This window comes from Callithrix jacchus, chromosome 3 (assembly GCF_049354715.1).
Source record: "Callithrix jacchus isolate 240 chromosome 3, calJac240_pri, whole genome shotgun sequence".
Classification (NCBI taxonomy): domain Eukaryota; kingdom Metazoa; phylum Chordata; class Mammalia; order Primates; family Cebidae; genus Callithrix; species Callithrix jacchus.
In genome coordinates this window covers 192390270-192403039 of record NC_133504.1, presented here as the reverse complement: position 1 = coordinate 192403039, position 12770 = coordinate 192390270, and the positions used below count along the sequence as shown (strand labels likewise).

The window sequence follows — 12770 nt, the reverse complement described above, 5'->3', positions numbered from 1 at the left end:
TTCTCTATTACTTGAATTCTCTTCCTAGCCTGGGAAACATGGTGGGACCCCATCTAAAAAAAAATTAGCCAGGTGTCGCGGTGCAAGTGAGCCTTCCGCCTTACTCAGGAGGCTAGTGGGGAAGGTTCCCTTGAGCCCGAGAAGTTGAAGCTGCCATGAGCTGTGATGGCTCCATTGCACTCCAGCCTGGGCAACAGAGTGAGACACTGTCTCAAAAATTACAAACAAGACCAAAAGAGGGAGAGGAGCGGGAAGAGAATAAAGTGCCAGAGCTCCTGGGACTTCATTCGCGGTCGTCAAGGGCTGCGAACGCTCGGGATCATCTCGAGCTTGCGTCATGTTTAAAAGAGCACGCACATCCCAATGCACTGCAGAGGTTTCAAAGAGAAAATGTGGTCCCTAAATTAAAATAAATGAAACAGCAAGAAAGCGTTTAAAAAGGCAACAAGGGAGACGGCAGAGGTGACATCACATATGTTGGTCAAAACAGTGCACATTAAACAGATGCATTAAGACTCCAATTAGATAAAAAAATGAAACCCAACTCCATGTATTTCTGAATGGCAACCCACATAAAGTGGCAGAAATGTCTAGTGAGGCTCAGCAGAGGCATATTGGGCGAATGTAAAAATGTAAAAATGTATATATCAGGCCAGGCATGGTGGCTCATGCTGGGAGGCCCAGGCAGGCGGCTTACCGGAGCTCAGGAGTTTGAGACCAGCTTGGCAACACAGTGAAAACCCATCTCTACTAAGACACACAAAACAATTATAATCCCAGCTACTCGGGAGGCAGAGGCTGGAGAATTACTTGAACCCGGGAGGCCGAGGTTACATGAGCCGAGATCGGGTCACTGCACTCCAGCCTGGGCGACGGAGTGAGATTCTGTCTCAAAAAAAAAAAAAAATCCATCCAAGATTCTGTCTCAAACAAAAAGAAATCCTCCTAGGCAAAATTAAAATAAGACCCAGCATAATCAGGATAATTTAATATTAATTAGGAGGACAACTTTAAGTAAGGATGAAGCGTCAGGAATCCCTAGACACTGATTCCCGAATGGGAGTGCACGCCCTGCAGTGACCGCCCCATTCCCTCACACCCCCTTGGCCATGAGGACTCCCCGCTCCAGGCTCTGGGGCTCCCCTCCTTCCACTTCCATCTAAAGATGCTGCTGGCCAGAGACCTCCCCGGGTGCCTGTCGGAGGGTGCATTGGTCCCACCAGCTGTGAGGGGAGGTCCTGTGGGCACCCCAGACTCGGTAACTGAGGACATGTCCCGTGGGCACCTGGACGTGGTGACTCCAAGTATGTTCCCATCTGGTGTTTAGGAATAAACCAGCATCTGAGAAGCCAAGTGTGACACAGCGCGCTGGAGGCCCCAGCGCCCTTGGGGCTGGCTCACCTCCCACCTGTCATTCCTGAGCTCACTGGGCAAGGTCAGAAGAGTGACCAAGGCTGAACTTAAATTAAAGCAAGTTGGCTTTTGGTGACTGTTCCTGCACTGCAGACAAGCGCACACCCCTCCAGGGAGCTCGGTGCCTGGCCTGGGGCCTGAGAGCCTGCAGTGCAGCTGAACAAAGCCCCACTCACCCATCTTTGGGGAGGGGAGGCACAGAGGCTCAGGGGAGGTGTGGCCGCCTGACCTGCTCACCTGCTGACACCCAGTGGCCCTGGCCTGTCCGGCCGCCACTGCCTGGCCTTGTCAAGCTGACTATGGACTGCCACAGGCCTCAACTGCCACGCCGGCCTCGTGGGTCCCGGGCCCCAAGTCTGAGGCACCTCCTGACTTCCTGCAATGCTCCCTCCGTTTCACACCCACGCTGAAGTGCTTCAAACACCTCTTCCCTCCTCAGCTCTTCTGGTGGCTTCAGGGACCTTCCTTAGCTTGCCTGGGATCAGACGCTGGGGCCGGGGCCCTGCCACCACGACTGAGGGCGCTGCTGTCCTTGCCTGCAGAGCTGAGCACCAGCAGAGGGCACCTGGTCCTGGCTTTCAGGGGGAGGGTGAGTGGAGACAGAGGCGCAGCAGACGTGGCAGTGAGTTGCCGAAGCACAGCCAGGCTCGGCCGCAGGTGGCGTGGCCAAGGGTTTCCAGCACGGTTGTAATCCTTGCCCATCATTCGGCCTTCCCATCACTCACGTGGCACCATTTCCTGGCGTCGACGGTGTGGACTGGGGGCCCCAGCCTCGGGCTGCCCTGGGTGTCTCTTTTGATGAGATGGACCAGGGCCAAGGACAATGACACGGGTGTTGTGAGCCTTGTGGAGGGGTCTGATGAAGGTCTTCATGAGCCCGTCCAGCCTGCACGCAAGTGTCTGGCATGCTCACCAGGGCACGGCTGCCGGGCTCACTCAGAAACATCAGGAGCAGGCAGAGGCGGAGGAGCCGCCTGTTCCTGCAGACCTGAGGGGTGCCAGCCTGGCTGCCAGTCCCATCACACCAGCTGCTTCAGCCAGCTGCCACACGACCCACGCCTTCACCCTCCTGGCCTCAGGCTGCACAAGGCACCCAGCACCCTAGGCCTGAGTGAAAGCTCAGCCTTGGAGCCACCTCTCCTGCCTTGAGAACAAAGGGAACTGGTGGGCACAATGGGGGCTCTCTCCCCACTACTGGGCTGTCCACACTGCAAAAAGAAGCCAGAGGCCTCGGTCCCTGCAGGGGCGGAGAGGCAACATTCACCCTGATCCGTAAAATGAGAGAAACACAGCCTGGAGACCCCAATGTTCCCAAGGCCCCAGCTGCTGGGTGGGGACAGAGCTGGGGAATGTCAGCACAGGTCGGTGGGGGAGCCGCAGAGACTCTGGGCCAGAAAGGGGTTCCCCTGTCCCCCAGGCAGAATCAGGGTCCGCTGGGCAGTCCCTAGCCAACAGAATGGACCCCACACTCCCCATATTTGCCCACCCACAGCCAGAGCCCCACTGCCTCCAGGATGGTGCTGGGCTGGATAGTGGAGCTGGAGGGCAGGGCCTCACCTCGTCCCAGGGGACCGCCTCAGAGAGGGGCCGAGGGGCACTCGGTGTCCCGCGTCTGATCTCCGTGTGGACCGGGAGGCCCGGTTCTCTGAAGTTTGCCTGTACTCTATGTTCATTCTGAAGCTTTGATGAGTTCCCTGCTCCATCTGACGACCCAGCATGAGATGCTCTGCGCTCCCCCGGCCAGTCAGACAGTCTGAAGTAACCCCGTCCCTGCCACGCAGGAGCTATTGAAACGAACGCTTTAATCCCACCTGGAACATTTGCCAACCAATGAGGCAAAAACATAAACAACTCTGTCGGCTGAAGCGCATAATCCCCGTTTTATTCCCACGTTGGGGCTAAGGTATTTATAATTGAGCCGCAGCTTAATCAACGAAGCGTGTCCTCTCCGGAGGAAAGGACGGCCCTTCGTGGTTCGGGAGGAAAGGCAGTTTCTCTGAAGTGTCCTTCCAGCCTCCCAGAAATCTGGGGTAAGAGGCTTCTCTGAAGAACCTGGCAAAGTGAGTGAGCACCTTCTCGACGAACGCAGCATCTGTGAGGTCCGTTCTGAACAAGTGTTGGTATTTTACCATCAGGTGTCTGCAAACTGCCTGTCGAGCACCAAGGTGTGAGGTGGGAATGACACCCTGCTGGGGGTCATCTTCTAGGGGTTCTGCACTTAGAAACCAAGGCTCCCCAAGTTGGGCGTGAGCCAGGCACTGTGAGCCTCCTGCCCAACACCCCACCCTTGTTTGGAGGAGGATGTGCCCACCTTGGCCCCACCTTCCTCTTCCAGCTGTGGCAACAAAATGGAAACCCTCTGTGAGAGTCCACGAAGACCGCCACTAAACAGGGGTTGCCTCTTAGTTCCTCTCTTTTTCCTTCCCTGACTGTGGAGGTAATGCTGGAGCAGCAGGAGCCACTTTGAGACTGTGAGGAGCAGCTGAGCATGAAAGCTCTGCTGAGGACAAAAGTGGCATCTGATGGTGACACTGAGCAGCTGGGCCCCCTCCTGACTCATCATGACCCCCAATTCAAGCTCCTCTCCCTCTAATTGTTACTTGCAACCCAAAGCATCTCCCCCATGCGGAATTAAAGAGCTTCCCTTCCTGATCTGCTGCTTTCCCTGCAGCTCAGCCCAGCCTGCAGCTCCGCCGTCCTCCCAGACCCAGCTCAGCCCATCCTGCAGCTCCACCGTCCTCCCCAACCCAGCTCAGCCCATCCTGCAGCTCCACCGTCCTCCCCAACCCAACTCAGCCCATCCTGCAGCTCCACCGTCCTCCCCAACCCAGCTCAGCCCATCCTGCAGCTCCACCGTCCTCCCCAACCCAACTCAGCCCAGCCTGCAGCTCCACCGTCCTCCCAGACCCAGCTCAGCCCATCCTGCAGCTCCACCGTCCTCCCAGACCCAGCTCAGCCCATCCTGCAGCTCCACCGTCCTCCCCAACCCAACTCAGCCCAGCCTGCAGCTCCACAGTCCTCCAAGACCCAGCTCAGCCCATCCTGCAGCTCCACCGTCGTCCCCAACCCAGCTCAGCCTATCCTGCAGCTCCACCGTCCTCCCAGACCCAGCTCAGCCCATCCTGCAGCTCCACCGTCCTCCCCAACCCAGCTCAGCCCAGCCTGCAGCTTCACCGTCCTCCCCAACCCAGCTCAGCCCATCCTGCAGCTCCACAGTCCTCCAAGACCCAGCTTAGCCCATCCTGCAGCTCCACCGTCGTCCCCAACCCAGCTCAGCCCATCCTGCAGCTCCACCGTCCTCCCCAGCACAGAGCCCAGCCTGCAGCTCCACCGTCGTCCCCAACCCAGCTCAGCCCATCCTGCAGCTCCACCGTCCTCCCCAACCCAACTCAGCCCAGCCTGCAGCTCCACCGTCCTCCCCAGCACAGAGCCCAGCCTGCAGCTCCACCGTCGTCCCCAACCCAGCTCAGCCCATCATGCAGCTCCACCGTCGTCCCCAACCCAGCTCAGCCCATCCTGCAGCTCCACCGTCCTCCCCAGCACAGAGCCCAGCCTGCAGCTCCACCGTCGTCCCCAACCCAGCTCAGCCCATCCTGCAGCTCCACCGTCCTCCCCAACCCAACTCAGCCCAGCCTGCAGCTCCACCGTCCTCCCCAGCACAGAGCCCAGCCTGCAGCTCCACCGTCGTCCCCAACCCAGCTCAGCCCATCCTGCAGCTCCACCGTCCTCCCCAACCCAGCTCAGCCCAGCCTGCAGCTTCACCGTCCTCCCCAACCCAGCTCAGCCCATCCTGCAGCTCCACAGTCCTCCCCAACCCAGCTCAGCCCATCATGCAGCTCCACCGTCCTCCCCAGCACAGAGCCCAGCCTGCAGCTCCACCATCGTCCCCAACCCAGCTCAGCCCATCCTGCAGCTCCACCGTTGTCCCCAACCCAGCTCAGCCCATCATGCAGCTCCACCGTACTCCCCAGCACAGAGCCCAGCCTGCAGCTCCACCATCCTCCCAGACCCAGCTCAGCCCATCCTGCAGCTCCACCGTCCTCCCAGACCCAGCTCAGCCCATCCTGCAGCTCCACCGTCCTCCCCAGCACAGACCCCAGCGTGCAGCTCCACCATCCTCCCAGACCCAGCTCAACCCAGCCTGAAGCTCCTCCATCCTCCCAGGCAGAGAGCCTGGCCTCGCCTGGTCAGTGACCCAGTGGGGCAAGAACTGGCAGAATCTCCCACTGCCTCAACCGGCAACCTGTGGCATTTGTGAAGTCTGTTCACAATAAAAGAGAAGGCTGAGGTCCAAATTGGACAAGAAGAGAGAGACAGGAGAGCCTGAGGGACCTCTGTTGGGGACAGGACAGACATCCAGCCTTGCCCTTGCTCTAAGTCCTGGGGTGGACACTGGGGGTCAGGCAGGACCACTCAGATCCCAGCTGCCTGAATGGCCCTGCCCGAGGTCCTGATGGTGAGCGCTCAGCCCCACTTTGGTGCTGGGAAGGAGGAAGGAGGAAGGAGGAAGGAGGAAGGAGGTGGCCCTCCATCCCTGTGGAGCGCTGGGGAGATGCTGGTGCTGGCTGCAGTGTGGCTGAGAGCATCCATGGCCTGGACTCCTGGCTCTGGTAGCCTCTGCTCACAGAGGGAGATTCTTCCCCAACTGCGCCCCTCACCAGCCTAACTAGAACTCCTGAGGTGGACACCAGTGGCCCCCTGCAAGCCACTTGGGTTGTCCCTGCCCCACAGGGGTGCAGAGGGGCTCTCTGACTGTGGATGGTCCTCGAGGCAGATGGTCCCACAGGGCAGATCCCCAAACTTCCTGCCTGGCCTGCCCAAGATGCTTCTTGTCCACCCCGGCCTGGGTGATCATGATCCTCCTCCCCACTCCAAACCCAGGACCGAGTCCCTGCGGTGTGTTCTCCCCAGATGTCCACCTCCTTCCCTCCACAGCGCAAAGTCCAGCGCATCCCCAGATGTCCACCTCCTTCTACTCCACAGGACTAGACGCAGAACCTGACACCTCGTCCCCGAGGACGAGGACAGCTTCTCAGCAGAGCCCAGGCCTGCCGTCTCCCCTGGGTCAGACCTGGCTGGTTGTGAGGGACACTCACTGTAGGACACTGTCCGCTGTCACCAAACCACCAGAGTCACTGGACCTGCCCACTAGACCTCACCACGTAGCAGAGCCGAGTGTGGGCAAGTCCTGCCTCGGCTCCGTCGCTGGGGCCGTCAGAGGCTCTCATGAGTGTGTCCCGCCACCCCACCCTGCACCGCAGCCTCCACACACGCAGCCTCCAAGCCCTCTCCCATCTGAAGCCCCCGCCTGCTCCCAAGGACTGAGCGTGTTTAAACAGAGTGTTGCTTCAATGCGGAAGGACAGGAGGACCCTGGCAATGGCCGCTTCTGCCGAATTTAGCCCTGCAATGATCTGTAGTGATGATAGCACCCCCACCCCCACGTTCCTCCACGCTGTGACTGTGCTCCCAGGCTGTTTGCAACTTTCTGGACTGAGGAAACCAGTTTCTCTAAATTACTCCCTGGAGGACCCTGGATCCTGGACCCATGTCTTGTGTCAGGGCCTGGCCCCAGCTCACGGCCACTTCTGCTGCAGAGGAGCCTCTTGCTCCCCCTTGAGCAGCCACCCCAGTAGCCGCTGAGCTTCCTGCCCTCAGCGGTCCCAGCAGGGGCCCCTCCTTGAGACCCAGGGTTGGGGCAGATGAGCGGGCCCTGGGCCACCCACTCCTCAGCAAGACTCACACCTGGGGCCCGGCCCACCGAGGCAGCCCCGAGTGGCCATTGATTTAACCAGGCCACCTCTCAGTGAGGCCCACAGCTGCCCAGAGGCTCCCGCAGGCCCTTGCCCGTTCCTCCTCTCTGCTGTGGCCTCTGACAGGCGTGCACATGTGCACGTGGTGTGCTGCTGCGTTCCTGGCCCCGACTCCACTTCTCAGTCCATTTCATTTTTTTTTTTAAATAGAGTCTCACTCTGTCACCCAGGCTGGAGTGCAGTGGCACCATTTCCACTCACTGCAACCTCCACCTCGCAGGTTCAAGCCATTCTTGGGCCTGAGCCACCCAAGTACCTGGGATTACGGGCGCACACCACCACATCCAACCAATTTTTGTATCTTTAGTAGCGACGGGGTTTCACCATGTTGGCCAGGCTGGTCTTGAACTCCAGACCTCAGGGGATCCACCTGCCTCAGCCTCCCAAAGTGCTGGGATTACAGGCGTGAGCCACTGCACCCGGCACTCGGATCATTTCTAATGCACCTCTCTCCCCACTGGCTCTCCCTCCATCTCTGTCTCTATCTCTCTGTCTCTCTCTGTCTCTGCCTCTGTCTCTCCCTGCCCTCTTCCTTTGTCTCTGTCTCTCTATCTCTGTCACTCCCTCTGCCCCCATCTCTCCCTGTCTCTCCCCCATCTCCCTCTGTCTCTGTCTCCCTCCGTCTCTGTGTCCCTCTGTCTCTGTCTCCCTCTGTCTCTGTCTCCCCCTCTGCTCTGTCTCTCCCTCTGTCTCTCTCTGTCTCTGTCTCCCCTTCTGTCTCTGTCTCCCTCTGTCTCTGTCTCCCTCTGTCCCTGTCTCCCTCTGTTTCTGTCTCCCTCTGTCTCTGTTTCCCTCTGTCTCTGTCTCCCCTTCTGTCTCTGTCTCCCTCTGTCTCTGTCTCCCCTTCTGTCTCTGTCTCCCTCTGTCTCTGTCTCCCCTTCTGTCTCTGTCTCCCTCTGTCCCTGTCTCCCTCTGTCTCTGTCTCCCTCTGTCTCTGTTTCCTTCTGTCTCTGTCTCCCCTTCTGTCCCTGTCTCCCTCTGTCTCTGTCTCCCTCTGTCTCTGTCTCCCTCTGTCTCTGTCTCCCCTTCTGTCTCTGTCTCCCTCTGTCTCTGTCTCCCTCTGTCTCTGTTTCCCTCTGTCTCTGTCTCCCCTTCCGTCTCTGTCTCCCTTCTGCTCTGTCTCTTCCTTTGCCCCGTCTCTGACATGCCGTCTCTGTTTCCACCTGTCTGTCCCTGTGTGTGCTGAATATTTTGTGTCTTTTTCTCCTTCTCTGTTCATTTTATTTCTCCAGCTCCCCCTCCCTGACCCTGTTTCTGGGTTCCCCTCTCTGAATGGCTTGGGTGCCTCCTGCTCCCTCGCCTGCCAGCTTCTTTGTGTCTGGGGCTTGGTCTGTCTCTCAGTACTTTTCTTGGGGTCTCTGCCAAGCTCTCTCCTGCTGTCTGGGGGTGCCCCCCCATTTTCCATCTGTCTTGATCTCTCACACTCATCCCGAGACACCAACAATGGGGCTTGCCAGGTGGGGACAGACACAAAAAACAAGGTCTCGCCTGGAAGCCCTCGCGGCCTCCGCCCAGCAGCGCTGGCTCCGAACCTCTGCAAAGTCAACATGGGGTGCCCTGGGCAGTGCTCAGTGCGGTGCCCCGGGGGTCTGCCAGCTGCCCCCTCTCGGCTCCACCATGCTAAGCGACGCCCACCCGGTTGCTGCTGCAGGAAAAACTTTGCGCTGACGTGAAACGAGAGGGGAATTCAGGCTGGCAATTACCCAGCTAATTTCAGCCATGTAGACAGCCCAATCAGATCCTTCAGTTTTCTTACAAGCCCACCTAAGGCTCTGAATTAGCCACCTCATTAATTATCTGTAACAGCCTGGGACTCCCTGGTGGAGCCCGCCCTTCTCGGGCAGATGCTGGCTGGTCCCTGAATCACGGCCCGGTGACGCAATCATTATAATTAGACTCAACGTGCAGCTTACCCTTGACCACGAAGGCTCAGCGATGTGGCCCCGGGCCAGGCTCAACATCTTTTCATTTAATTTGTGTTGAGTGGAAGCACAGCTACCCTCCGAGTCAGCCACACACTCGGCTCCTGTCCTGGGGGAGGCGGCACCTGCCCCTCCGTTCACCCGTGTCCCTGGCCCTTCCAACCCAGCCAGCTGCGCACTGCAGAGATGCTCCCAGGAGGCCTGACTCACACCAAGGTGTGAACAGCACCAGGCCAGGATGCTCCCCTGTGGAGCCACCCAAGGAAGACGTCCATAACGGTAGAATCGGGCGCCGACCATGGGTTATCCCCCAAGGGAGCTCTGGGCATTGCTGCTGGGGGATCACAGGATGAACGGCTCTGAGCTAAACCCACTCATCCAGGACAGCCCCTGAGCTGACCCAACAGCTCTGCCGGGGCATGTCTGCACCAGCACAGCCCAGACCCTGACCACCTCCTACATTAGGGATCCAGCCACTGTCCTTGGCATGGCCTCTGGCCACCATGACAGCCTTGAGTTCCTTTCAAAGGGCAGACAGCAGGTTGGAAGAGGGCCTTCCTCCACCCCAGCACACACAAAAGAGGCTACATGCCCCATCCAGGAGTGGTCGGGACACGCAGGTTTTTCGGGTATCTTCCTTTGCTCTTGTAACCAGTGAGCCCTGGCTCCATGAGGACGGCACTGCCTCACCCAGGTGGAGCCCACAGGGTCCTTGCCAGATGCACAGGCCAGCTCTGTCCCCATGCCTGTCCCTGAGGCAGCGGCCTGCATCATGCTCTCCCAGGCTTGGCTCCCCTCACCTGGAAGGAAGCCCTCAGGGGGCTGCCTGGCCCGGCCAGTGAGAACTGGCCCTGCAAAACCTACACCAAGTGTCCACCTTCCCCCAGCATGTACCAGCAAGGTCCGTGGGCTCTGCCCTGACCAGAGCAGGGGCAGAGTGAGCTTACAGGGCAGTCCCTGTCCCACCAGCATACCCCCACCCCTGTGCTGGCTCCAGGACTCGGAAAGGGCTGGGCTGGGGGAGCTGCTGGACTCAGCCTTGGCTCCCCGCCCTAAGGCTCCTGTGGAGGGCTGCACTGTGGAGGGCTGTGTGGGTGGCTGCACGGGTGGCTGCAGGGGCGCTGCTGCGGTGGGCCAGATAAGGAGCAGCTGGTGTGGTGGTCTCTCCATGTCTGCCTGTCCCAGCACCTGGCTCCTCAGCCCACCCCACCCTTCCTACCTCCCAGGGCCTGCTTCATCACGAACTCCATGACAGTTGCTCTGATTCCACAGCGGCTCCTCCGAGGGTTGGAACTCACATGCGCTTGTGGCCGGAGTGAGTGTCCTTCCTGGGGGAGAATGAAGTGGTCACAGGTCACCTGAAGCAGGCCCCTGCCTGGCCTTCCCCAGAGACCATCATTCATTACCCCCCAATGCCTTGTGGGCTGGAACCTCCGCATCAGGATCAGCTGCCTGGGTCTGTTCCTGAGGGGGCTTCTGTGCCCACACCCAAACCAGACCTCAGACCACCTGCAAAGTGGTCTCTCCCGCTCCTGGGGTGTCTGAAGCCCCTGGGGGGAGGGAATCACTCAGAGGCGCCTGGCACGAGGCTGCGGGAGCAGGGGCACGGCCCAGGGGGCATTTGAAGGTGACTGCTCAGCTCTGCAGCTCGGTCTGGAGCCGCGCCTCCCTGGTGGTCCTGATCCCAAGGCTGAGGAGAAGGGTTGGGGGTGGGTCTTTGAGCGGGTGCCCTTCAGGGCAGGCTCCTGTGGCTTCTGACTATCCCTGACGGCACTGCGGTCAGCGTGCCCCCCACATGGCCCACAGTAGAAGAAAGGATCGGGGTAGGGGAGAAACTTCAGAGGTTCGGCTGTCAGGGAGCTCATGAGAACCGGGACAGAGCCCCCCTGCCTCCCAAAAGTGCAGGGGGTGGGGGCTCTGGTCCCCTCTTGGGAGGCTGCTTTCTGAAATCACAGCAGCCGCAGTGAGCCGCCCGCATTTGTGGGGTCTCTCTTATCAGGGAAACCCGGGTCCCTGGAGCGCCACTGTTTGACGGTTCGCCCCCGCCCTCCGCAGATGAAGGGGACTCGAGCGGGGACTGGGAGGGCGGCGGGCAGGGAGCGGCCCCGGAGCCTTTGCCGCAGCGCCGAGTCTCCTCCAAACTTCTCCCTGGCTCCCGCGGCGCGGGGAAGGAGGGCACCTCAGGGACCCGCGCACCACAGGGACCCGCACCCCGCAGGGACCTGCACACCCGCCTCGCCGGGGCTCCCGCAGCCGCCGCACCAGCACCCTTCGGTTTTGCGGGCGGGAGAGCGGCCCTCAGGCGGGAGCGCGCCAGGAGAGGAAAGAAAGAGGGCGAGGGAGGAGAGGGGGAGCCTCGGAGACAGGAAGGAGCGAGAAGGAGGCCGCGCGCGGGCCGGGACCGCGGGGGCCGCTTCAGCACCGCAGCGGTGGACAGCGCCCGCCCCGGACCCCGCGCGCGCGGAGCCTGGTAGAGAATCGGGGGCGAGAGGGGGGGAGAGAAGCTGGGGCCGGGGGGAGAAGCCGGGGTCGGGAGGAGAACCCGGGGTCCGGGGGGGAAGCCTGGGCCGGCAGAAGAAGCCGGGGCTGCGGGGAGAAGCTGGGGCCGGGGGGAGAAGCCGGGGCCGGGCGAGGGGAGAAGCCGGGGCCCGGGGAAGAAGCCGGGGCTGCGGGCAGAGAAGCGGGGGCCGGGGGGAGAAGCCGGGGCCGCGGGGACAAGTCGGGGCCGGGCGATGGGAGAAGCGGGGGCCGGGGGGAGAAGCCGGGGCCGCGGGGACAAGTCGGGGGCCGGGGGGACAAGCCGGGGCCGGGGCGACAAGCCGGGGCTGCGGGGAGAGACCCGGGAGCGGAGGCCCGGCGGGCGCGGGGCGCGGTTACCTTCCCGGGTCGGGCGCGGGCGGTCAGCGGCGGGGCGCGCTCGGGTCGGCTGAGTCCATGTGGCGCCCGGCGAGCTGCGGCGGCGGCTGAAGGGCACCGCGAGGAGGGCGCGTCACTCGGAGGCGCTCCCCGCCCCCCTCCCGCGTCCGAGCGTGACGAGCAGGCGGAGGGAGCCCGAGGGGCGGGGAAGGGGGTGGATCCGAGTGACGCGCCCCCCGGCTCCCTCCCGCCGGCCCAGCGCCTCCCCAGCCCGCGCCCGCGCCCCCCGCCCGTCCCGCCCTGGGCGCCCCCCGCCCACCGCCCCCCCGCCACCCCCCAGCGACGGCGCGGGCCTGCTCCCTACACGGTCCGCGCGTGCCAACCTCTCAGGCGGAGACGGCCCCGACTCTTGGGCGGACGGGTCAGGGGTCGGGGGAATGGGTGAGGGGTCGCTGCCCCAGTTCTGCGGGGACCCTGTCCCAGAGCGCCGCCCGCCGCCCCGACCCCCTCCGCATCGCAGGGCGGGAGAAGGGCGCCCCCAGACCCCTGAAAACCCATTCGCGCTCTTCGCAGCGAGAGACCCGCGGGCTGGGCCGGGCTGATTTTCAGGGTAACGGGGTCGCCAACGAAGCCACTCTGTTTTCTTTTAGCGGAACAAAGGCCGGAGACCCCAAAGCCCCGGAGAACAGCAGAAGTTGGGCGGGGCGGGGGCGCCCGAGGTCACTGCTGGCGGGCAGGTGGGGGGTGGGGGTCCCGAGGAGGGCGGG

The 12770-nt window shown here is 61.7% G+C and overlaps 1 protein-coding gene across 1 annotated transcript in view; it reads right to left on the bottom strand.

Moving 5' to 3' along the window:
• Positions 1-12112, bottom strand: part of CPLX1 (complexin 1) — a 41958-nt gene extending 29846 nt beyond the window's left edge. The window contains exons 1-2 of the mRNA XM_035294408.3: positions 12025-12112; positions 10367-10475 (exon numbers count right to left, since the gene is read on the bottom strand). Of these exons, the coding sequence (XP_035150299.1) occupies positions 10367-10397 (31 nt within the window). The 5' untranslated portion in view covers positions 10398-10475; positions 12025-12112. The remainder of the gene's footprint in view (positions 1-10366; positions 10476-12024) is intronic.
• Positions 12113-12770: the final 658 nt, after the last annotated feature.